Source organism: Artibeus jamaicensis, unplaced genomic scaffold (assembly GCF_021234435.1).
Source record: "Artibeus jamaicensis isolate MK-2021 breed Jamaican fruit bat unplaced genomic scaffold, CSHL_Jam_final contig_1132, whole genome shotgun sequence".
Lineage (NCBI taxonomy): Eukaryota > Metazoa > Chordata > Mammalia > Chiroptera > Phyllostomidae > Artibeus > Artibeus jamaicensis.
In genome coordinates, this window is record NW_026521221.1 from 6,831,159 (window position 1) to 6,855,037 (window position 23,879).

Sequence of the window (23,879 nt, forward strand, 5' to 3'; positions counted from 1 at the left end):
GAAGCACTCTGAGCTGTGGGAACCAATGTGTGGAGTTAGGCAGAAATGCGTAGGACACCCTTAAGATCCCACTGGTGGGTGGGGACAAAGAACCCTCCCTGTAAGAGAAGGGCTGCTCCCTGAGGCTGTGACTCAGCTAGACTCCCCAACGTGAAAGCAGGTCCTGGAATGCTAGTAGCTTCAGAAACCATCCCTGTTTCCCTGAGGGTGTGCTGAGCCCAGTGAAAATGAGACTAGAAGAGAAGGTGAAGGAAAAGATGGGAAACAAAGCAGACGGAGATCACACCAAATAGCTACTTCATTTATTCCACAGATATTTACTAAGTGCCTTTAGGCTGCTGTTAATAGAATGCCTACAGTGTGCTGGGCGTATTTCTCATACTATTAGCTTTCGTTTTCTGAACAACCTTTCAAGGTATTACTAGCCCTATGTTGTAGATAAGAAAACTGAGGCTTTTCAAGCTTAAATTGACCAAGGTCATCCAGCTAGTCGATGGCAAGCAGGATTCAGGTTCAGCCTGTCGGATTCTAAGACCTGTGTCTGTGCGGCTCTGCCATGCTGCTTATCCTCAGAAAACTGGCCTCCCCTGCAGTGCCCTTTGCTGCTCCCCTCTGTGAAGGGGTTTGGGCCCGGGCAGGGACGCCTTCTGCCTCTTCTGCTCTCCTTGTTTGGAGCCTTTGGTAAAGCTGTCATGTCCCTACTGGCTTTCTGCTACCTCCTGTGCCCTCCCTTCTCTTTTCCTTCAGCTCTGTGCCTGGGTTCCTGATACTCACGCCTCGTGAAGAACTCCCCAACTTTTCAAGCAATCTTGTTTGTTAGTTGGAGAGGAGAAAGGATTCCAAAAGGAAGGATCCAGGAAGAGAGAAAAACAGCCTCCCGTGACCCCGAGGTTTGTGGTGGGGTGTCTCCCCATGTTTCCCTTCTGCTCCATCTCTGGCTCCACCCAGGAGCAGGGGGGTGGCCCTGTGGCTGCTGGCTCCCTTTAGTCTGGAGAAGGGCTTGCTTTTTTAAAATTAAAGCTCAGGGATACTCGCCTGGCCCTATAATCTTCCTCCAGTGAAGATGTCCTGTACCAGTCTTCATTCTCTCCAGCCCCCAGTGGCTCCTATGACATCCTTTCTCCTAAGGTCCTTCTGAATGTTCCCCGCAGGGAGAGAAGCCCTGTCTCTCTGTGGCCCTTCTGCCCAGCTTTCTCTTTAGATTATGTCCTGCTGCGAGGGTCGAATCAGAGCTGCCAGAGCATGCGTGCAGTTGGAGGTGCTGGGGGTTGGTAGCAGTTTGTGAATCTTAGAATTTGAGTCCTCGGCCACAGTTATTTTTGGAAACACCTGCAGTCAAGGGCCCTGCCTGCACCTGCTCCGCCCCAGGCCCATCCTGGGGAGTCATGGGTGCCAGAACCAGAGCCGTGCTCTGAAGCCATATTTGTGTGACTGGAAGGCAAGAAGAAGACTTGAACTGGGACTCTTTCATCCTTGCCTCTCTCATCACAGGGGTCTCCCTCTCGCACGCACAGGAATGTTCCCAAGTCTTTCCAAAATCCCTTTGACCAACCCCACGCCAAGCTCTTCCACCTGCTGCCCCTCATCCCAGCCAGCTTTCTCACTCTATACTATGGGAAGCTGGCACCACCACTCACCGACCTTTCAAGCATCTTCCCAGCTGCCTCAGTTTCCCACCCAGCTCTGAAGCCCAGCGGGTCCCACCAGCGGAGGCAGCACCGCCCCATCCTCAGCCTAGCCAGCCCCAAGCAGTGAGAGTGTTGTCTGTCTTTGCCCCAGCCCTCCACGTCTGTTAGTCCAAACCCTTACTGCTCAAAGTGTGGTCGGGCACCAGCAGCATAAGCATCACCTGGAGGAGCAGTAGAAATGCATATTCTCAAGCCCACCCCAGACCTACTGCGTGAGAATCTGCATTACTCTGCACCTTCACATGTAAGAAGCACTGCTTTAAACAATCTGATCCCCTCCTCACGCTTCTTGAATCGTTGGGGCAGGTGGAATGAGAGCCAGTGAGGAAGCCCAGGTTGCGACCTCATGGTTAAGGCCTCACTTCGACAATAGAGAAATCTGGGGGGCAATCCAGACACTCCCTGGAGAACCTAGGGAGGCCCCGTCAGCACACAGGAGCAACCACTGCAGGCCGAAGGGGAAGGGAGCAGAGGGGGCCACATGGGGAGATCCAGGCAAGGCCTTGGGGCAGAGGGTGCACACTGAGAGAGGGAGGGGCACCTGCTTTTGCTAGCAGAGGTAGGATGGTTCCCTTTGGGCTGCTACCGCCATCCCCAGCCCCTGTCCCCTGTCGGGCACTGACAGCCAAGGGCTCCTGCTGGGCTGCCTTGATTTGCCCAGTGACTGGGCTTCTGCCCTCCCCCTTGCTGGCAAAGTCACCATCGCCCTCTGGCTGTGTTGCTGTAGTGGGTGTTCAGGAAATGTTTGTTGAATTGAGAGGAAGCCACACCTTGTGCAGAATCTGGATAATTCACCAGACGGTGGGCCTCAGAGGAGGGGCAGGAATGGAGATGTAAGTGGGAAAGACAAGTCCTGATGCCCTGCTTAGCTGCAGTCGCCATTTCTAATCTCTCAGACCCTGCCTGAGTCCTTGCTTTTGCCTGACCACAGTTCAGCAAGGTGGTGTGGGGAGAGGAAGTAGGCAATGGCAGGAAATGACTCTGGGCTGCAGGACTGCTCCCTGACCCCCATTTGGGGTACACTCAATGTCTGACCTGGCCTGAAGATGGGGTTCCCTGATGGTAAGCCCCCCACCTACTGGGGGGAGGAAGCCGTCTCCTCTCCGCCCAACCCCACCCCGTTTCAGAGAGGAGGTCTTTCCGGGGAAGACCTTAGCTCTGCTCCTCTGGCCCCAGCTCAGCCCCTGCTGACTGTGGCCTCCTTCTCTCGGGGCTTCAGCCTCCTCTTCCAGAAAGGCAGAAGATTTCTGGCTGATTGGTGCGATTCCCCTGGTTTGGCCATCCTGAGTCTGGGGCTGTGAGCCACCTGGGTGCAAGGCAGAGGCGAGGAAGGGCCTAGGCCTGGCCTGGCCTGGCCATGCCAGCTGCTGAGGCTGCCTGCACCCGAGGAGCTGGAAGGTGGCAGCTGGAAAGGGAGGCCATGCAAGCCAGGGGCTCAGTGCTTCTCAGCCTTGCTTTCTTGTCCTGGGGGATGGCGGGGCTGGGGGAAGCTTACGGCCTAGGCAGCAGTAGACCCAAGCAAGACATGGCTTACTAGCCTCAGAGACAAGGTATGGCACAGGAATACACCCGGGGCTGTGCCTGCAGGTGCAAACACACTTGTCTACGGAGGTGTGTGCCCATGAGGTGCAGGGAAGGACAGCTCCTTGCCCTCACAATGTCACTGGGCCGGAGAATTTGCCAAACCATACAGCCAGGCTGCCACAAGCCACCAGCAACAAGACGCCCATCACAAAGAAGGCTCTTGACTGTGTTCTTCCCTCCTCCTCTCCCCAGCCTGGTCCCCCTGCTCCCAGGAGCTTTGTTCAGCATCTCCCTGTGGGGCCAGGGACCCCCATCCTGCCCCTCACACCTCCTCTGCCCCTCACTTTTTGGCCAGTTCCTCTGGGGGGCCTGCATCGTGGTGTCAGGCCCTGCTGGGCCCCAGCCTTGCCAGGCCCGTCTTTTCTGGGTTCTGAGGGCCCTGTTCCTCTTTGTGACTCAGAGCAAGTCTGGACTTCCTGCTCAGCCTGGGGATCCTCCCACCCTAGGGGCTTCTCAGAACCATGTGACCGGGACACTGGGCTCTCCTGGGCACCAGGCCTTGGACTGAGCACACCCACGCTCTTCCCAGGCCCAGGGCTACTGGTGCCTCCTAGAGAGAGGTCAAGGGGAACCAAGTCAGAGGTTTGTGGAGAGCCAGGGACCGGACTGGCTGTTGAAGCTCCTGACTCCCCCTTTGGCCCCTCTGGGGATGCTGGAGATGGGCTGGTTGCTGGGGCACTCGGGGGCCTGCTCTGCTCCATCCCGTTCTGTGTCTGTGCCTGCTCCTTCTTGTTCAGAGTCTGGCCAGTGCTTTGACTTCCCTGAAACGAGAGATTGTTCGGCCCTGCTGGCTGGCAAATCCAGGGCTTGTGTCCCTAGCCCGCCCCACTCTGTCCTAGTACCCACCTCCGGGCTCTCCACCTCCTCCTTCTCTTCCTTTGTCTCCCACCTGTAGAAACACAGCACACAGCAGGCCCCTCTCCTACCCACCCTGCTTCACATCACCAGCACCACAGTCGGTGGCCTACATTTTCCAGAGTTCAGGAGCATCAGAGCCAGAACAAGGCTCCTGGATGCTTCCCTTCCAGCCCAACTCGCTCCCCAAATTCAGCCATTTTCTCCGAACACTGACCTCCTTAGCCCCAGCCCAGGTCCCAAGCTGCTGTTTGTGCTGAGCCCCGAAGCACCTTGAGTTCTGTGGAGACTCTAGGCATGTCCCTGCCTGCACTGCCTGGGAAAGGCACCTGACTTCCCCAGGGGAGAGTAGCTGCTGTAATTACCACCAACCTCCCTGGGCACCAGGCTCTTGCTGCTGCGGCTGCTGCTGCTGCCCGTGCTGATGGCCTCTCCTTGCATCTTATTAACCTTCCCCCCGGGCAGCTGTCAGCAGTCAACCAGGGGGAAGAGGCACCAGGGAGGGCTGGCGCAGGCACCAGACCAGTGTGGGTTCTCAACTCTCAGGAGCAAAGGAGAGCCAGCCATTCAGGAAGCCCAGAATCCTCCCTGATTTCGCCCTCTGCCGCCTGTTACCTTCGGGCCCTGCCAGTCAGCCTATCCGTCCCTCGAGCTTTGCTGCATATGGCTGGTGCCGCCAAGGATCTGCTAGACTGCCCACCCCGAGTAGTACCACCTGCAAGAAATGGTCCGCGAATCAAGGAGAGAAGAGGGCCTTAGCAGCGCAGCTCCTGCACCAGCTCAGCTCATGGGACCCAGCTCCTCCTTCTCTCCCAACTCACCCTTGCCATCAGGGGGCAATTGTGGGGGCTGCAGCCTCCGGTGGCTCCTGGGACCTAAGTGGAGCAAAGGAAAAGGGGAACGGGTGGGGTGGCAAGTGACCCAAACACCAGTTTGGAGCAGGAACACCAGTTCTTCCAGGGCCAGGAAGCTGTCGGTCCTTCTCTTGGTCCAGTTGAGGGTTTTCTGGCCCTCAGATCAAGCCCTGGCCTGGAGAGCTGGTGGGCGTGGTCCCTGTGCTGGTGTTACCACTCCTGGCTGAGTGACTGGCCAGCCTTTCCAGCACCAGCTTCCCCGTGTGTAAAATAAGGGGAGAAGCAGTTCGCAGAGCTCTGCTCCTACAACAGCCCGTGCAGGGCACAGGGCTCTCACCCTAGGGAACCAAGGACTCCGCGGGACCCCAGCGCAGACTCCCTCACGAGCCTTCTCCCCTCGCGTTCTGGGGTCATAACTCTGGGCAGAAGCCGTAGTTTTGGAGGGTGTACAGGGAGGTCATGGTGCCCTCCTTGGATAGCAAAGGGGAGGAAGGAAGACATCCTTCCAGGCTTCCTTCCAGCTCTGAAAGCGAGTGGTAAACCAAGAGGCAGAGAAAAGAGAGGAAGAGGGGACAAGGGGTAAAAAAGCCAAGGGGAAGGGGGAGAGGTGGGGCACTGGCTCACCCCTGGTGCTGCCCGCCCTTCCCTGGCCCTCCTCCCGAGGTTTGCTGGAGCCCTGCGGCCTGTGGAGACAGAGAGGGTGGTCAGGTTGTCAGCGCAGGGGAGGACAGAGTCTGTAGCAAGACGCACACTGCCTCCACCTCCCCCAACCCCAGCCCCAGAATGGAGGGCAGCAGGGAGATGGTGGGCCCAAGCAAGATGGGGGACCCAGTGCCTCCACGGCACTCTGACCCGAAGGCCCAGGCAGACCCTCACCACCCTGGGGAGGGTCCCACCAGCCCTCCAAGAAGCACCCACAGTTAGCCCTGCCCCAAACCCCACGGCACATCAGCCCGATAAGCCTCCCAGCCCAGCCACCCACGTGGACTTGGCCTTGTCCAGGTCCCATGGGCGGCGCCAGTCACCCTGTGCATCTCTGTGCCGGGCGAGGCGGGCCAGGTCGATCTGCTCCCGCTCCTGCTTCCACTGGGCATAGTCCCAGTCCCCCTCCATGGCTCCCCACACTGGCTGGTGGGGAGCTGAGCCGGGGACCAGGCCTGGACTCCGGGGCTCCCAGGCACCCTGCCGGGAGAAGACACTCAGCACCATGGGGTATGAGCAGAAAGAGTCCTGGGTTTGGAATGGAAATCCAGAGTCTACTGACCCCTTCCTCTCTCAAGACTTTGCCGTCCCCATCTAAAAATTTGATGTGTTCCATCTCTAACGTGTTGTTTGCCATGGGTATGGTTTCTATTCACTTGCTAGCTGTGTCTTTTGGGCAGGTTACTAAACCTCTCTGTGCATCATTTCCTCATCTGTAAAACAGGGATAATAATAACACCTATCCACAGGGCTGCTGCAGGGGGTGCGGCCAGGCCCGAGTGGGGAGCCACCCAGCAGCTGTGAGCCACAGCCAGGACTAGGGACTGCTGCCACCTAGAGGTTGGACCTGGCATGGGGCCAGTCCTCCGCACCCTCCTGGCCCCACCTAAAGTCCCCACCCACTTGTCACCAGAGCTCCAGGTAGGGTAAGGAGCTGGATCACACCTCTGGCTTACCCTGTCTTTTGGGGCAAGGCCCACCCAATGCGGGGGCTGGACCAGGAAAGGAAGAAGGGGTAGGAATTCTTGCTGGGGCTTCCTGGGCATGTCCCCACAGACAGGGGACATATGTGACTCAGCTTCTTGGCCTCCCCTGAATGGGTACCACCACATTCATGTCCTCATCCCCTCTTAAAGATATACCTTTCGTGTAGAATCCAAACTGACATCCATCTGCACAGAGCAGCTCTGACCCAAGGCCCCTCCAGGAGGCCCTTCTGCTCCCTGGCTTCTTGCTCTGGTGTGCTTCTCGCTTACAATCCGCTTGGCCTGGGGGAGGTCAGGAAGGGCAGTGTGGCCGAGCTGGGGAGGAGGAGGCTGCACACCTGCGCCTGGGCTTCCCACACCCTCCCTGCTCACCTCAGCTTTGTTTTCCATGGTCACGGCCAGCTCCACCCGCTCCCCTAAGCAGAAGGTGTCTGTGTGAGCCTCCAGCTCCTCATCCGTGAGCACCTCATTGGCCGCTCCAGGCCCACGGGTGCTTCTTGCCCAGTTCTGGCTGACCACCCGCTTCTCCTGCAGAACGAGGGCAGAGGTGGCCAGGAGCTGGGGGCCGGGTCCTTCGGGTGTCTCCCTAGGCCAGCTCCAGCCCCGGCCCTCCCTGGAATGCCCACGGAGAAGCTGGGCGTCCACATGCCAGTGGCATTAGGTTATCCAGGCGGACAGCCACCCTGAGGCTCAAGATGCCACAGCGACCCGTCATCTCTGAGCAGGGAAATCCAGAGCATTCAGACAATGGGTCTTTGTCCCTCCCCCACTGTGGCTAGCATTCAGCCCCTTTTCTCTGAGCCCTGGGGTTTGGGGTTCAGGAGTATCCTGTGCTTTGAGGCATGTGTACAGGGCTGTGGAGCTGGAAAAGGGTACAAGGAGGCTACCCTCTGCTGGCCTTTCAACTGTGGCCCTTTGAGGGCGGGGGGACAACGGCAGCCTGGGCTGCAGGAGATTGGGAGCTGGAAAGTACCCCAGAACTGTAAGTGGGAGTAGCAGGAGCGGTCGTCCACCCCGACATGGGTGGACACCTCCTTGCCACCCCGCCCAGTCTCCCAGGTGGGGCTTACACCGGGAACCTGGCTGATGGTGATGGTAAGGCCGTCGGGTCGGAGGAGCTCCGGCGTGGTCACAGCCCTGCCCCCCTGCTCCGCCCGCCGACGGTCTTCCTGGATCTCCTGTGGGAGGGCCGGGAGTCAGCACGGGCCATGGCCCCCCCAGTGGCACAGAGACACAGACGCCGACAGGCCTACACAGAGAGACACCGGTGGGACACCAAGAGGCAGGGATGCCGCATCACAGAGTCCCTGAGACCCTCACACAGCCTCTGAGATGGACCACGCCCACCCTGACCCCGTCCCCAGGCTGAACCCGCAGGGAGAGACCAGCACACCAGGGTCCGCGGGTCAGACGGGCAGTGCCAGCTCCGCCAGCCCTCCCAGCTCCTGGCACGGCCCTCTCACCTGGTACCTGCGAAGTAAGGCCTGGTTCTTCTTTCGAAGGGCGATTATTCTCCGGTCCAGGTCTGCATCCTTCTCTTCCTGCCTGCTCATCAGGGACTCGGCCCCCTGAGGCCCCTGCAGAGGGCAGAGGGCCCAAGCTCCTGAGTGCTGGGGTCATCCCTGACCATTGCCCAGACTCTCCCTCCCAACCAGATTCTTACCACCCAAAGAACATACCCCAGACCCAGCGCTAAGGTCCAAAGAGGAGATGACACATAGAAGGCCCTGAGCCCCCACCCCACGAGGCCTGCCTGCCATCACTCTGCATTCGTGGGCTCAGGTCAGGGCCTCCGTACCCAGGCCCACAGCTCCCAGCAGTGGTCTGCCCCTCCCCCGGCTCTCCAGGGAGCTCCACTGCCGAGCACAGCCTGGAATGGGAGTTATAAATGGCTCTGGCAGCGGAACCTGCCGTGACTGGGAAGTTGCCAGGGGATTCGGGAGGTCGAGGAGGGAGCTCTTTGGCTCCCAGGCCCAAATCCACAGTAAAAAGAGAGGCCCCTGATTCACGCTGAGCTCCCAGGCCCTGGACCCCACTCCTTAGGCCTGCGCCCAGCCTGTGGGAAAGAGCCGCTCCCAGGGGCCCAGCCACTCCAGGCTGTGAGCTGCTGGCAGTGGGCATAGGAGAGAGCCAAATCTAGGGAGGCCTAGGTCCCTCCCTCTCTGCCTGCAGGGTCTCCTTTGTCACCAGTGCCCCAGCCACCCATGCCCCTGCCCAGCCCCCGGCTTCCTAGGCACAGCCCTCTTCCTCCCAGGCCCAGCTGTCCCCAGCTGCTCCCAGAGTATGGCTTCCTGGCGTCCCAGCCCCCTCCCAGCCCCAAGAAGCCCTCCAAGGGTGAGGTGCCACTCACAGCTGAGTGCATGGCAACAGCGGGCACGAAGAGAATTCCAGAGGAGCCTGGGGGAGCTAAAGCAGGAGGGACTCTGGAGCCGCCAGAGCCAGGCCTCTGCCGGCCTCTCCCTGCCGGCTTCGCTGCTCAGCACACGAGATCATGTTGTGATTACAAAAGACTCCTCTGGGCTCCCAGCCAGGAACGCCTTGGCCGCTGCCCCCACCCATCCACTCTCAGAGGGCAAGGGCCGGGGCACCGGCAGCCAGCTGGCCCTGCCCAGCACCTCTGCCTGCCCTGCCCCAGGGTCCCCAGACAAACCAACAGGGACCTCTCCCCGGCAGGGTGAGCTGACTCAGGGGCCCCGGCTGCCCCAGGCCCGGTGCCCCCCTGAAGACCCCAGTCTGGGCCTGGCTGCAGACAGAGGGGCAGCCAGCATAGGCCTGTGCCCCTCCCATTAGTAGAGAAAGGCCTACAGGACCCAGCCTATCCAGCTCTCTGGTCTGCGGGTGCCCCCCCTCAAACAAGCCTCCCCTCACTCTCCTTACCAGCCCTAGTTAAAATCATCTGAAGGGATATAAGAAGCTCACTTCCCCTAAGCTACCGAATACTACCTTGTACCTAAAATAACACCATTAGTCATTCACTCCTTTAGGTTGAATGTTGTCTTTCCTGTGTTTTGAAGTACGGCCACCCCTGGGAGGGTCAGCTGTTCATGTCTCTTTTTGGTATGGGGTGAAGGACCCTTGTCACCACAGTTCACAGCTGGCCACCAGCCTCCTCCCTCAGGCTCCTAACTTGGGGCCCTTCCCAGCCTTGCTCTCTGGGGCTAACCCTTTCAGCCCCTCTGACCCAGAGAAAGGAAGCAAACTTTCTTGGGAAAGTTCCTCCCTGAACTTTCCCTGTATGGCTAAGGCTGGTCCCTCTGCCAAGGGAGCAGCTGACCTGGCACCCCCCCCCCCAGGAGCCTCTGGGCCCGGGGCATGGGGTGCCAGGAGGAGGGGTGGTGTCGCTGTGTCAGGAGCACCTGGGGTCTCTTTCAGCAGTTACAGAGCCCTGACCTCTGCGGCTTGAGGGGGTCAGAGGTCCCTGCATGCCCTACGTCCCTGCTTGACCAGGCCTCAGTTTCCCTAATTACACAGCAGGACTGGTCTCCTTCTGTCTCTGGAGCAGAAAGCCCTGCTGCCCTCTCTGTCTTCCCGGGTCCAGCCAGAGACCCAACCTCTGTTCACCTCGAACCACCCCTTCCTGTCCGCCCTCCCCTCCTCACCACATTTAACTCTTTCCCGGCCAGGCCTTCACACAGCACCCCTGACCCCACACCCCCTCTCAGAGGCCCTGGAGTTCCCATCCCGCTCGGAAACGCCACTGCACCCAGTCTTCCCTTCCAGCCGGATGTTCCCACTGAGTCAGACTCCTCTACTTCCCCAGCAACATGACTCACCCAGGCTTCTCGTCCTGGTCCTCTCTCTCGAACAGGCTCGCTCCATCTCCCACCTTCTCCATACGCTGCCCCCCACAGGCTGCAGAGTCCCCAAGGTCCAAGCAACGGGCTCTGGTGGGTGGCAGTCCAGCTCCCCATCACCTGCCCCCGCCGTGTCGTTGGAGCTGGGAGGCCTGCAGAGCACCTGCCTAGAGGAGCTGATGCCGAACATTCTCCGTCACGTTGGGGACCCAGACCCCAGACCCGAGCAGGAAGGGTAGAGACAGAAGAGGCTGCAGGCTGAGGCTGCTCCCCTCGGTCCCATTCCCAGCCAGGGGAACAGGAGGCACAGGCAGAAATCAGCCATTCCACAGGGAGGGCGACCCCGCTGTTCTGGAAGGGTCTGCAGGGAAAGACTCCACTGACCTAGTGACAAGGCCTGGAAGCCCATCAGGCTGTGAGGCCCATGTGCCCAGAACAAGCCAAGAGTGAGACAGGGCCCCACATTGTCTGGCCATGTGCCTCCCACATGTTACCATGTCACACCTTGGAGCAGCCCCCCCCCCGTTCTCCTGTTTGTTCCAGAGTCTGCTGTCCCACCGCACAGGGGCTCTCTGAGGCAGCAGTGGTGTACCCAGGACCTCTAGCTTCCCCTGCAAACCGCAGACCCTCCCCCCACCACTTGCAGAATGAACATATGAGTGAATACCCCCATGCAATCCTGGGCACAGCTGTGGGTATCTTATGTATAGGCTGTGACTGCCATTCTTTCACCCAGAATGCTTGCAGCCCTGAGGTAGGCGGTGGCTGGTGAAGGCCGCTGTCTGGGGGAGGCAGGGAGGTGACCAGTATGGTGTTCCCCGTGAGCCCCTGTCTGTTACTCCATGCCACCACTAGGGGCAGCAGAGTTACAAAAGGCAGTTTGGGGGGTGCGAGAGGCCTCCCCTTCTCTTCTGCTCTCCAGCTCCTCTTCCTCAAGTCTCCATAAACCTCCCACCTCCACCAGACTGGAGAAGTTACTCAGTTCCAGACCTATTTTACTGATGAGGAGGCCCAGAAAGGTAGCCCCATCAGTCTAGGCTGCACAGCCTATTTGAAGCACAGGTGAGACTAGAAGCCAGCAGGGCACCTGCTTTCCCTGCCCAGCACTCTCTCCACCACCCCCAAACCTACCAGCCACCCCCCATACTTTTCAGGTCACATAATTTCTCTTAGGAAGGTATTATGGGTCCAAGGTACAGACCGAGAGCGAACCCTGAGGACACAGTGGCAGCAAGTCTGGAAATCCTCGTTGAGAAAGAGAAGAAGAGGGAAGCGTGCAGGGGAGGAAAGACCCTCGGGACCACACGCCGAGCCGGGGAGCAGAGACCTGGCAGAGGCCCCTCCCATGGAGCCTGCACTGCTCAGACCCTGCTCACTGTTTCCAGAACAGCTGCCCCTGAGGATGGCTGGTCATTAAACAGAAGCATTCCAGCCCTTGTCATAGAATGAGACACAGTGGAGTCTTGGATTCCAAATTAACTTCATCCCTCACTGGCTGTGTGGATTTAAGTAACATCCTAACATCTCTGGTCCTTATCTGTCAAACGAGGTGGACCTACTTCACTGAATCATTGGTGGAAAAAATGAAGTAACCCGGTAACATCCATATGTATCTAGATTCTAGAACAACATGTGACCCAGAGTAAAGCTCAGAATAGTTTTATTCCTGCCTCAGGTAACTGTGATAGCCACCTTCTTGCTGCTACCATCACAGCATCCTCTGAGGCACCCCAAAGGCTGCCCCCTGCCAGCCTGCGGGGGAACACACTGAAGATCTCTGGGCCCTAGAATACGGAGCCCTTCTGTGAGCTGGTGGGGGAGATCCCTGGGGCTCTCTCTATGCCTTCCTTCATGCGGTTCCCCGCCCAGCTAACCCTGCAGGGCCCGAGGTCCTGCCCTACTCCCTGCAGGGAGTCCTCCCTGCCTGCCCACTTCCCCCATGCCCTGTCCCCTCTGAAATCCAGGCTCTGGCTGCCGTGTCCTTCAAGGCAGCTCTGGCGCTCCTGGAAGCAGTGTCTGCACTTCACCTGTCTCTGGATCCCACCGGGCTCAGTTCCAGGCCACACCCCACATCCCAATGCCTGGGAACCATTCGTTTTGACCCTGGCCTGGCCCTTAGTGGTCACTGGTTCCACTTCCAGGTTTGGGTGGGCGGACGAGTATTGAAGAAGAGGGTGAGCAAAGCTGGATTGCATGAGATCCCAGCTACTAGGCAGCAGCCCTCTAGATGGGAGGGAGCAAGGAGGCAGTTTCAAGTACAGTGTTCCTTTCCTACAAACCCACTCCCTGCAGTGAGCCCTGCACCCACCGTGGCCATTCCTAGCTCAAGAAACTGCTGTGCTAACTCCTACTGACCAGCGTATGTGCAGGCCTCTCAGGTCAGGCCAGGCCTGGCCCAGGGTGGGGAAGACTCAGAGGGCATGAGATCGGGCCAGAAGGACAGGCTCTGGGCAGGCTTGAGGTTTCAGAAACAGTCTGTGCCCCACCTCTCCCAAGAGCGTGCACGCTGGGGCAGGGCAGGCCCAAAGCCCTTTGAGGTACCAGGAAGCAGAGGGAAACTGTCTGAGGACCTACCCTTCCATTCTGCTCTCCAGGCCACGCCCAAGGCTGGGGCCTCTAGCGCTTTCCAGCCTTGTGCCCAGTGCTGGGAGGTGAGCCCTTGTGTGGCACTGAACGCCTGGGGTCTCTCCTATAGGGGACTTTCTGTTTCTTGCTAGCTGCAAAGATGACTCAGATTGTTGTTCCCAGAGCCATTCACACCAGAGGCCAAGTGCTGCCCCCATCAGGGCTTGTCCTTGATAGTAGCGACACCTACTATGTGCTGTCCCTGGATGAGGCTACAGAACCAGGAAGTGAACACCCAAGCTCCACCTCAGAGGCACTTGTGAATACCAGGCCAGTGGAGGAGGATGGTTTTCCAGGACAGGAGCTTTAAGGGGATGAGCAAGACTCAGCAAAGGGATGGCAGCGAGAAGGCATCATGTCGGTGCAGCGGGGAAAGTGGTGGCGGCTCAGACCAGTAAGAGAATGTTAGGTTAGGAAGGTGCAGACCAGACCAGAAGGACGCTGAAAGGCAGGTCCCAGGAGTAACGTGGTCCAAGTGGTCCAAGAGGAGCTCAGTGGAGGCTCTACAGCAGGGTCGGAGGAGGCTGTACAGTGGTTTGGGAAGCTGAAGCCAGAATGGGTCAAGCAGGTAAGACATGGAGGAGCGGGGCAGAGGTGGACGGAAGCACACAGGCAGGAAGCTGTGTCCAGAGCCTGGAGGGAGGGGTCTGGGCCAGGCAGAGCAGTGGGGGACTAGGGAAGAGTGAACAGGAGGCCCAGAGTATTAGCATGGCTGAGGGTGGGCACCGTGGAGAGGGGAAGGGCCCACCCAGCATTGAGGACTCAGGCCTGCGGAACCTCGTGGATGTGAGGAGAGGGCTGGGCTTGGCCATGTGTGTACTGGGTGCTCCTTCCTCTGGGCGGACAGAGTGGGTTGGCCCGAGACAGACAGGTTCTCTTCCCTCTCGAAGCTCATCCCAGAGGCCTCTCAAGGCCATGGGGGGTGAAGAGGGTTACATCTTCTCACTATAGGGAAAAGGTCTGGCACAGGTTTGAGGTGTACAGGGGACAGAAGCTTAACAGGAGGCTGAAGGATTGATTGGTGAGGGCTGGTCGGCCCCACTGAGAAGAGGGCAGGAACGGCCAGAGGTGGCATGCCCCATCTCTGGGTGGCATGCCCTGGCTTAGAGGCTTCAGGGCAGGTAAGGGCAACTGAGATGAGAGAGAGGGAGAGAGGCAGACAGACAGACAGACATTGAAATGCCCGGGACACCATATTCACCGCAGGGAAGAGGCAGCAGCCTGGGGGTGGGGAGGGCAGTGTAGTGATCAATTGTCCCAGTTTGTCTGGAACTGACCCCATTTTAACATTGTAAGTCCTGTATCCAGAAACCCCTCAATTTTAGGCAAACCTGGACAATTGGTCAATTTAGGGCAGGGGTGTCAAACTCATTTTCACCGGGGGCCACATCAGCCTTGAGGTTGCTTTCTAAAGGCCAAATGTAATTTTGGGACTGTGTAAATGTAACTATTCCTTAACAGTTAAGGAGAGCTCGGCACTGCTGCCTGGTAAAGATAAGGTGCTGGGCAGGATAAAACAAGGTGGAGGGCTGGATTCTGTCCACGGGCCTTGTGTTTGCCACCTGTGATTTAGGAGGAAGGAGGGTGTGGCAAGAGCCTGGGACAGGGAGAGAACTTCTCAGACGCTGGTTTAATGAGATACTCTGAGTGGTGCCAGGGGCGGGGGTGGGGGAGGGTGGGGGTTGGCGGGCATCTCCATCCCTGAGTGAGGGAAGGGATGGAGAGGCCAGGACATCCAATCGGTCCTCAGTGCTAACCCTGACAATGGTCACACATAACACCTTGCACTTAACATCTGACATTGCCACACCCTCACACTGCGATGCCATGTAATCTCATCAAGCCCTGAAATTAGCCGGGACAGGTATTACTAGCTTCTCCTTGGCGATCAGGGTCAGTGACCTGCCCAAGAGTTTGGGTGGAGGGGTGGAAGCCCCCCCACCGCACCTGCCCTGAGTCACTCAGGCCAACGCCCCAGCCCCACAGCACACTCTCCAGCGCATGCCCAGGGTTGGCCGCCTTTGCTCTCCTGCAGTGAGAAACCTGTCCCACCAAACGTGTGAAGGAGCCTGCCCGCCCGCCTCCCTCCCCACCCAACAAGGCAGCCCAGCCACCAGGGGCCTGGCTGGCTCTGCAGTGAGAGAGATCAGAGGTCACAGAGAGGGACATCCTGCTTTCTGCCCCTCGCTGTCAGTGTGGGCTCCCCCGAGACTCCTCCCCTCAGCCTCTCCTCTCCCTGAGCCAGCCTCTCACCCCAGCAATGTCTCCTTTGCTCCCCAGCCCCCTTCTCTTCCCGCAGTGTCCTTCTGGCAGGTAAGTGCCACCGCTTTCAGCCAGGCAGTAAGTTCAAGCACTTGGTGAGTGCTTACCACCTGTAAGGCACAGTGCCGAAGGAAAGGGGACACGCGTGCGGCTGAGGCTCTGCTTGCCCACAATATCCTAGGGCTCAGTAGGGAAGAACCCAGAACGTCATAGTCCGCTGTAAATTCACTCCAACGTGCTTACCCTGCTGTGGGCATCCTCATCTCCCTCGGGCCTCCCGGCTCAGTCTGTCCCCGCTTCTCTGTCCACCCTGGCAAGACAGGTCTGCCTCCTCCGTACGCCTTTCTGTGGTGACCGGGGCCCTGAGCTCAAACCTGACTCCAGAGATGGTGAGAATGGAGCATTCCTCAGCCCTGCAGCCCCTCAGTCCCCCGCGAGGGTCTGTGAAGACACACGCCTCCCCTTTTGGCTTCCTGCCACAGCTGGGCTGGGCTGGGGTAGGGAGGTCATGTTGTCAGGGTGGCTGAAGGTGAGAAGGAGGATTCCTGGAAGAGAGGGGTGTGGAGGGCTGGCGTGGGAGGAGGCAGGTCCTGCTGCTCAGGCCGTGTGGGCCGAGGTGTGGAAGCCTTCGGGTACCACACCTCTGTACACTGCCCTGTGGACCCCCGTCCTCCATGCCCTGGCTCCCCCAAGGCTCTCAGCAAACGTGTGGGTGACGCAGTAATAACTCCTCGCTGGTCAGTGACCAAAGTCCTTTGCCCACAGTGTTACCAAAGCAGGCTGAAGTTTTTCAGAAGAGCATTCCTGAAAGGAGAGAGGACGGGAAGGTGGAGGAGGGGCCCAGGCTAGACCCAGTACACTGGCTGGGTGGCCTCAGGCCAGTTTCCCAGTCTGAGGCCTGAATTTTTTGTATCTACAAAAGAGGGGAGATAACACCTATCTTTGAGAGCTGACCTTGGATCACTGTGAAAGAACCTGACACACTGAAATCCTTTTCTGCACACCATGGAAATAACAGACAATCACTCTTTTTCCTTCTCTCCTTTTTTCAAATCATTTTCTGATATGGATGTGTTATTTGTTCTCACAGTTGTACTTGAGACCAAACTGACATTCCGCAAACAGCACACAGTGTACAGTTTGGTAAGTTTTACCACATGTATGATCCACGAGCCCATCACCACAGTCAAGGTGATGAAAACCCCTGCCAGCCCCCAAAGCGTCCGGTGCCCCTCTCTCAGGTCTCCCCCAACCCCCCCCTCCAGTTCCCACTGCGGCCCCAGGCGACCACTGGTCTGCTGTCATTGCAATGATGAGTTCACATTTCCTAGAATTTTTCAAAATTCTAGTACTTTCTAGACAGAATGATACAGTATGTGTTCTTTACATGCTGCTGCTTCGACTCAGCAGTCATTCTGATATTCAGTCATGCGTGCGCATACGGCAAAGTTCTTTTTGTTGTTTAGTGTTCCGTCAGATGCATACCCCACAACTTGCGTACTCATTTACCTGTTGGTGGCCATTTGAAAAGTTCCCGATGTTAAGCTTTTCCAAACAAAGCTATTCTGAGCATTCAAGTATATAAACCTTTGAGAGGGCCTATTTTCATTTCTCTCAGACATGTTACTTTTTTATTAAATTATTTTTCAGTTAAAATTGACATACAATATTATATTAGTTTTAGGTATATAACATAGTGATTAGACATTTATACCTTACAAACCGAACCCCTTGATGAGTCTAGTACCCATCTGGCAACAGGTATGTTACTTTTTATTTTATTTCATTTTACTGGGTATAACAGTTTTTTTTATTACTTTATTGTTGTTCAGTTACAGTTGTCTGCATTTTGTCCCCACCACTTGGATATAACAGTTTATTACAATTTATAACTGTCACATGAAAAACATTGATCCATTAAATCATGTAGAAATAAGTGTGCAAAAAGTTTGCAGAACAAAACATACTTCAGACCTGTTCACGTGTAGAGACGCTCTGAAGTTCTGGATTTCTCAGTCACTTCGTGACTGAGCAAGGGCAGCCCAGTGCGGTTCGGGTGGAGGAAGCCTCTGACGTCCAGCTGCACCACTGGTCCCAGCTTCTACATCACCGTCTGTCACTTGCCCTTCAGAACTTCCCTGTAGGGTTGATCTGGCTGTGTGAATGGCATCCTCAGGTTCTAGATATTTTTTACATCTTTCTCAAGGAAAACGTTCCCATTCACATAGTTCTTTCCCGTTGCTATGGCTTTCCAGGCAAAGTAGGCTCTGCAGGGTCTGACGGAAGTGAGTGCAGTCGTCCCTCATTCCAACCACGAGTTGGTACAGTCACTCCAGTAACTCCAATACGCCTGGCTGAGTGTATGCTCGCACCCCAGAAGCCACGCTGTGTACCAGCCACGCTGTGGGGACGGGTTCTTAGTAAACAAGAGAGCGTGGCTGTGCACAAGCACTCTGTCACCTGGGCCTACGCCTCACGCTTGGTGAGTGGCTCCGCTCTGTGTACACTCTGCTCATGATACAGAACGGATTTCTGTTTCATCTCAACTGCGAATACCGCACCATTTGCAGCTTTAACTCCCACTGAAGGGCTCCTTGAGTTACAGCAGCCAAAACACATTCAATCTGGACAAGTCTACCAGATGGGCTGAACATAGTCAATGAAAGCCACCATCTTTGCCCAGAGACGAGGTATGTTGCTTCTCAGAAATGGATGTAATGCTGTTCAGGTGTAGATAGTTCACCCAGGCTCTTTACAGGAAAGCCCAGAACAGAGACTGTTTTAACTTCTCCGCTTTCTGTTGTGCGCTTTCCACTTCACATGGTTCTTGTTCTCCTTGATTAAAGCAGAGGCCAGCCGAGCCCTTGGCCCAGCTGCGGATGGGAGTCTCAGCTGGCCTCGGTTCACCCCCCATCTTGAGCTCGAGGGTGGGCGGCAAGCATGGAAGGCATTTTCCTCCTTTTTCCAAAAAAAAAATTTTTAATGTGTAAAAAAGAGGAAAAAACATGAACCCTAAACCACAGAGATGGAAGCATATATGTTATAATATTTCTATTATTACCCCAAAATAACTGCACTCCGACTTCACCAGCTATTTCCTGGGCGCCCACTGAGTGACAGGAGAACCGCAGAGGGCCGGTCACTGTAAGCACGAAGCGAGCGTACAGGCGGGTGGGGGCGAGGGCCGTTAGAAGAGAGGATCTGGGGAGGTGGGAGAGCTCGTAACAGAGGTAGCTGGTCTGTTGCGGGGCTCAGACAGAGGACAGTGTGCCCAGGGCTGTGGCCCACAACAGAGGTCACAGGGCCTTGTGGAGGCCAGAGCACAGGGGCTTGCCAAGCGCAGAGCCAGCTGGCAGCCTGAGCTTCAAACCCCAGGCCCCCTTCCCTCGTGTCTGAACTCCATCCCCAAAGCACCCTTTTCTGACTTGTTTGATGTCCACTCACAATTCGGCTCCCTAGGTTGGGGCCGAATGGAGAACTCAGGACTGGGGCTCAGTGCCCAGGGCGAAGATTCCACCAGTTTCCTCCTCCACCCAAGTAAGCAGGTGAGGATCCTGTCTCTTTGGTAGGAGTCAGTGGTTAACGAAAGCATGTGAAGCGCATGGCCTGGCATTCAGTAGCAGCTCCACAAACATTTAGAGCCAGCTGGGTGCTGAACAGCCTTGCCGGGGTTGGGACCCCTGCTTTGGTTCTATTGTCTGCTTACCAGACCAACCAGGCGATGGGTTGTTTCCTGCATTCTCCACCTGTTACCCCCCCCCACACACACACCTGCGGCCAGCTGCTCGTGGCCCAGACCCTTAACCCCCCACCACACCCTCTGCCCTTGCTCCTTCCAGTGCGCCTGACCCACACCAGCTCCTCCCCACCCTACACTAGTGACTTTCAACCTTTTTCACCTCATGACACATATAAAATAATCACTAAAACTCTGCAGCACACTAAAAAATAGATTTTTTGCCAATCTGACAAAAAAATAGGTATAATCTTGATTCATTCACACCAGACAACTTTTGTTGTGTTGCCTATTATCATGTTTTTATCTGACAATCTGAGGGAAAAGAGGTCAGTCCCCCCAACTAAACAGCCTGATATTACACGCTTTTTAAGAATTTTTGTGACGTGGCGGTAAGCTGCAGCACACCATTTGAAAATCACTGCCCTGTACCAATACACCTGAGGACGGAGAGACCCAGGCTTCCCCCTGCTCCTGCTCTGCTCTCTCAGGTGAGGGTCTGGCCCTGCTGCTGTGGGCAGGGGACAGAAGGGGCTCCGTGACGGGTGTGGCGGGTCAGTGTACGTGCACTGAGTTGGTGTCTGTGCCCCTGCGTCTCCCTGTGTGGGTGTCATGCACCTGTGTGTGTTAGTCTGTGTCTCTCATGAACATAGTGAGGGTCTGCGTGCCGTGTGTGTGCGTACCTGCGTCCATGTCTGTCCACCTGCCCTGGTCCCATTCTGAGCCAAGCCCCTGACCCCCAGTGTCTACCTGAGTTATAATGAATTTACAGTCTCTGCCATGCCAGGTAGAGGGGTTTTGCTGAGGGTTGAAGAGACTGGATGACCAGCTCTCTTTCAGAGCCACCAACTCCTGTCCCTCAAACACCTTGGTCTGAACTGGGAAAAGATAGTCCAAGCCCCACCCCCAACTTTTTTTGAGGTTTTATTGACATATAACATATTAGTGTAAGGTGTGCAACAGTTTGTAATTTGATCCCGTTCGCCAATTTCACCCACACCTACCCATCTATCAGCCCTCACCACCTCCGATAACCACTCGTCTGTTCTCTGTGTCTATGAGCTGAGGGTGTTTTTGTTTGTTTGTTTTTATATTCTAGGGTATTTTTTTAGATTCCACATATAAGTGAGATCTGTCTTTCTCTGTCTGGCTTATTTCACTTAGCATAATGTCCTCAAGGTCCATCCATGTTATTGCAAAGGGCAACATTTCCTTCTCTTTTATGGCCAAATAACATGGCTGTATGTATGTATCACATTTTCTGTACCCTTTTCATCCGCCAGCGGACACTTAGGCTGCTGCCGTGCCTTGGCTATTGTGAGTAATGCTGCAGTGAGCATGGGGGGGTCCTACCTGTTCTAGTTAGTGTTTTTGTTTTCTTTAGCTGAATATACCCAGAAGTGAAATTGCTGGGTCATATGGTAGTTCTAGTTTTAACTTTAAAACATTTTTTTACTTATTTATCTTTTTTAGAAGGGAAGGGAAGGAGAGAGAGAGAGAAATATCAATGTATGGTTGCTTCTCATGCATCCCCTGCTGGGAACTGGCCCCTGCTAGGAACTGGCCTGCAACCCAGGCATGTGCCCTGATGGGGAATCGAACCTCGATCCTTTGGTTCACAGGCCAGTGCTCAATCCACTAAGCTACACCAGCCAGGGCCTAGTTTTAACTTTTTGAGGAACCCATTTCCACACTGCTTTCCACAAAGGCTGCACCCATCTGCACTCCCACCAACAGTGCACAGGGCTCCCTGCTCACCACATCTTCTCCAACACTCCATTCTAACAGGTGTGAAGTAGTATCTCATGGTTCTTATTTGCGTTTCCTTGATGATTAGTGATGCTGAGCATCTTTTCATGTACAGGTTGGCCATCTGCGTGTCTTCTTTGGAGAAAGTCTGCTCATATCCTCCGCCCAATTTCCAATTGGATTGTTTGTGTTTTTCCAAAGCCTATCTTTTCTCTGCTAAGCCAGATTCTGACCAGCCCTAAGGTTTCCTTTACTGCTCCCTCTTCCAAGCCCAGCCCCTTGGATCTCTTCCAGACTCATCAGTCATTAAAGGGAAGGAGCAGGGGTAGGAAGGACCTCGGGCATAGCTTGGAGGCTGACTGCAGCTGAACATTTGTGGTGCAAGTAGAAGCCAACAAAAATAGGTGGCTCAAGAGGTGCAAGGAGCCTGTCTTGCAAGGAGCTGGATAGTTATACTGGATGTGTGTGTGTGTGTGTGTGTGTGTGTGTGTGTGAACATTTGTGTTTCTATGTTCAGCAACTACATGAGTACCAGAGAGCTCTGATGTCAAGTATTTAGTCTTTTTTTTCCTTTGAGAGGGCAGTTTATTGTTCAAAGGGGCAGAGCTGAGAAAGGGATATGAACAGCTACCTCCCCCACATACACTGCTTCCTCACGGCTCTGGGGGTGACCCACAGAGGGGAGAGGAGGCTCACGCTGCCCCCAGGGGTTCTCAGGTTAGGAAGGGGCACAAAACTGACCACATGCTTTTCAGACCTATCAGTGGCTATAACAGAGCTGAGGGAGCCTCCTTGATCTGGAGGGGGACTTGGTCAATCCTTGGTGGGGGGAGCAGGTATCCAGCCCCTTTCAGGCCCAGGAGTAGCCTCAGAAGAGCAGGGAAGCTGGGAAACTGCTAGGACAATGTGCTCCCCCCAGGGCAGGCCTGTGAGCCGTGGCCTTGGTCCCAGCACACACGGACACACACACCTTTGGGGAGCCCTAGGCCAGGGCGCTGGAAGATGGGATGTAGTTGTTGATCTTGGCACGGTGGTGCTGGGCAATGCACTCAGCAATCCACACGATGTTGCAACACTCCTGTTCCTTGAGCTTCACAAAGGCATAGAAGACACCAAAGTGGAACTGCTTCAGAAAGGCCAACTTGTTCACTTTCACCTGGTGCTCAAAGAATCAGTCCTCCAGGGTCTTGTCTCCAGGGTTACTGCCTGTACCCTCAAAAAGCAGCTTGTACTCCAGGTAGCAGTCAGCCACATTCTTGACCTGCTTGTAGTCATGAGCCCAAGCTAGCTGGGCCAGGCCCTCAGGGTACAGCTGCTCTCAGTGTGGAAAGAGCTCGACACAGTCTTCCTTGGACAGCTCTGTACCAAAGGAATTGATGGTGATAATGAAGGCGCAGTGAACTGCTTCAGACTCCAGGATGGGGCACATGGCATTGGCCGTGGTCCCGCCCAGCTGGGTGCAGAACTTGTAGAAAGACTCCAGGCAGGCCTTGTCAAGCTTGTTGCAGATGATCTCAATGTTCATCTCCTGTAAGTCCTACTCTTACATGCAATTCTGGAAAAAAGCCGCCAGGGGCACGTCCACCAGAATGGCATTGTAGAGCTCGGCAGGTGTCTGCACAATGTTCACAGCTTCCATCTGCTCAAAGCAGCAGAGTGGGTGGCACTTGGGCACAAGCTCAGCGACAGAGTGCTGGTGCAGTGTGCCTGTGATGATTAGGGTCACATTGTTGATCATGTGGCTGTAAGTAATGAAATCCAGGAAGCTGGTAAGTGGCTCATAGGTGTAGTTAGTGCTCTACAGGTGTACATTCAGGAGCTCGAACACCTTGTACTGCACCAGGTTGAGGCCGCCTGGCCACATGCCCTGGCCTTCAAGCCGCGCACTAGTCCCTCCAAGTAGCCATTGTCCACGTTGAAGTAAAGCTCCAGGAAGGACGACATGGCTGCGGCGGGAGCTCAAGGATTTGGTCTTCATGTTACATAATGTATTCTGATTTGCGGGTCAGAAAAAAAATGAATGTACTGTACTTGAATGTACTTGCTTTGTTCCGGGGTTGTCCACTGTGGTCTACAAGCCAAGCCCAAGCAAGTGAGGCCAACCTTGGCATTGTAGCACCTCAGCAGCTCCGCCCAATGAGAACACACTTGTTGGTAAATGACGGCCTGGCTCAGACCCTAGGCCTCCCGCCACTTCCAATCCTGTGGGAGGAAACAGGACAGGCAGCCAGGGCCCTGGAAGGCTTTCTGTTCACCTGCAAAGATCTTTGGGTCCCTGGATCTTCCATAGGCCCCTGCCAACTGACCTCATCCTGCCCTCCCCTGCCCTGGGCGACCCGGTCTCACCAAGCCACCCTCTCTCATTTTTATGCCAGGTGTTTACACAGGGATAAGAATCTATAGGGACTGGGTACTATGATTTGGCATGTGGTAGGCCCACAACATGAATAATTAGCATGGTTGACATTGGCCCAAGTGAAATTGAAGAAGTACATGATTGTGAGTCTGAGGGTCAAGTGCGAGAGTGGAGTTCAGGGGTCAGTACATGATGCTTTCATGTCCTGTCTACCCACCATGTAAGCAAACCCACTGTACCCATTCACCACCCATGCCTGGCACCTACTCAGTGCCCAGCTCCGCACTGTGTGCAAGCTAAGCCAGAGGGAGCAGTTTTACCTCTGTGAGTCCTTGAATGGATTGTGTGTCTACATCCCAGGGAGGGAATAAGGAAAGGCTGAGATTTAGGTTACAGTAAACTAAAACCACTGGTGTCCCTTTCATCACTTCATGTACTTGCCTGATAAAGATGGAGCCAGGAAACTACTGTGGCTGGAGGCTGTGGGGCAGAAGAAGGAAGAGCGAAGGAAAGAAAACGGTGAAGGCAGGCACCGTGGGTCACCGTTCTACTGCATGCCAGAATGTGTGTTTGCGCCAAGGGAGTGGTCGGGGCCCAAATGAAAACAATCCCTTACACTTTGTAGAATACTCTGCGGTTTAAGAAACAACCTCAGGAATAACCAGACAGGTGTTTTTCCCACTGTACA

The 23,879-nt window shown here is 55.8% G+C and overlaps 1 protein-coding gene and 2 pseudogenes across 3 annotated transcripts; all 3 read right to left on the minus strand.

Moving 5' to 3' along the window:
- Positions 1 to 280: 280 nt before the first annotated feature.
- On the minus strand, positions 281 to 9,155 carry CCDC9B (coiled-coil domain containing 9B). 3 transcript variants are annotated; one of them, XM_037161790.2, is made up of 11 exons: positions 9,020 to 9,155; positions 8,133 to 8,246; positions 7,740 to 7,847; positions 7,042 to 7,197; positions 6,826 to 6,951; positions 5,964 to 6,163; positions 5,606 to 5,664; positions 4,949 to 5,002; positions 4,743 to 4,842; positions 4,119 to 4,161; positions 281 to 4,033 (listed from the first exon to the last, which is right to left on the minus strand). In XM_037161790.2, the coding sequence occupies exons 1-11, from the start codon at positions 9,029 to 9,031 to the stop codon at positions 3,494 to 3,496; spliced, it is 1,512 nt and encodes a 503-aa protein (XP_037017685.2). In that variant the 5' UTR covers positions 9,032 to 9,155; the 3' UTR covers positions 281 to 3,493. The 3 variants fall into 3 exon arrangements, with proteins under 3 accessions (XP_037017685.2, XP_053521552.1, XP_053521561.1); XM_053665577.1 differs by lacking the exon at positions 9,020 to 9,155 and adding an exon at positions 8,349 to 8,801; XM_053665586.1 differs by lacking the exon at positions 9,020 to 9,155 and adding an exon at positions 8,349 to 8,386 and having other exon boundaries at positions 8,133 to 8,272.
- An 8,207-nt stretch (positions 9,156 to 17,362) lies between these two features.
- Positions 17,363 to 19,779, minus strand: LOC119061237 (proteasome subunit alpha type-2-like; annotated as a pseudogene).
- A 2,038-nt stretch (positions 19,780 to 21,817) lies between these two features.
- Positions 21,818 to 22,779, minus strand: LOC119061238 (V-type proton ATPase subunit d 1-like; annotated as a pseudogene).
- Positions 22,780 to 23,879: the final 1,100 nt, after the last annotated feature.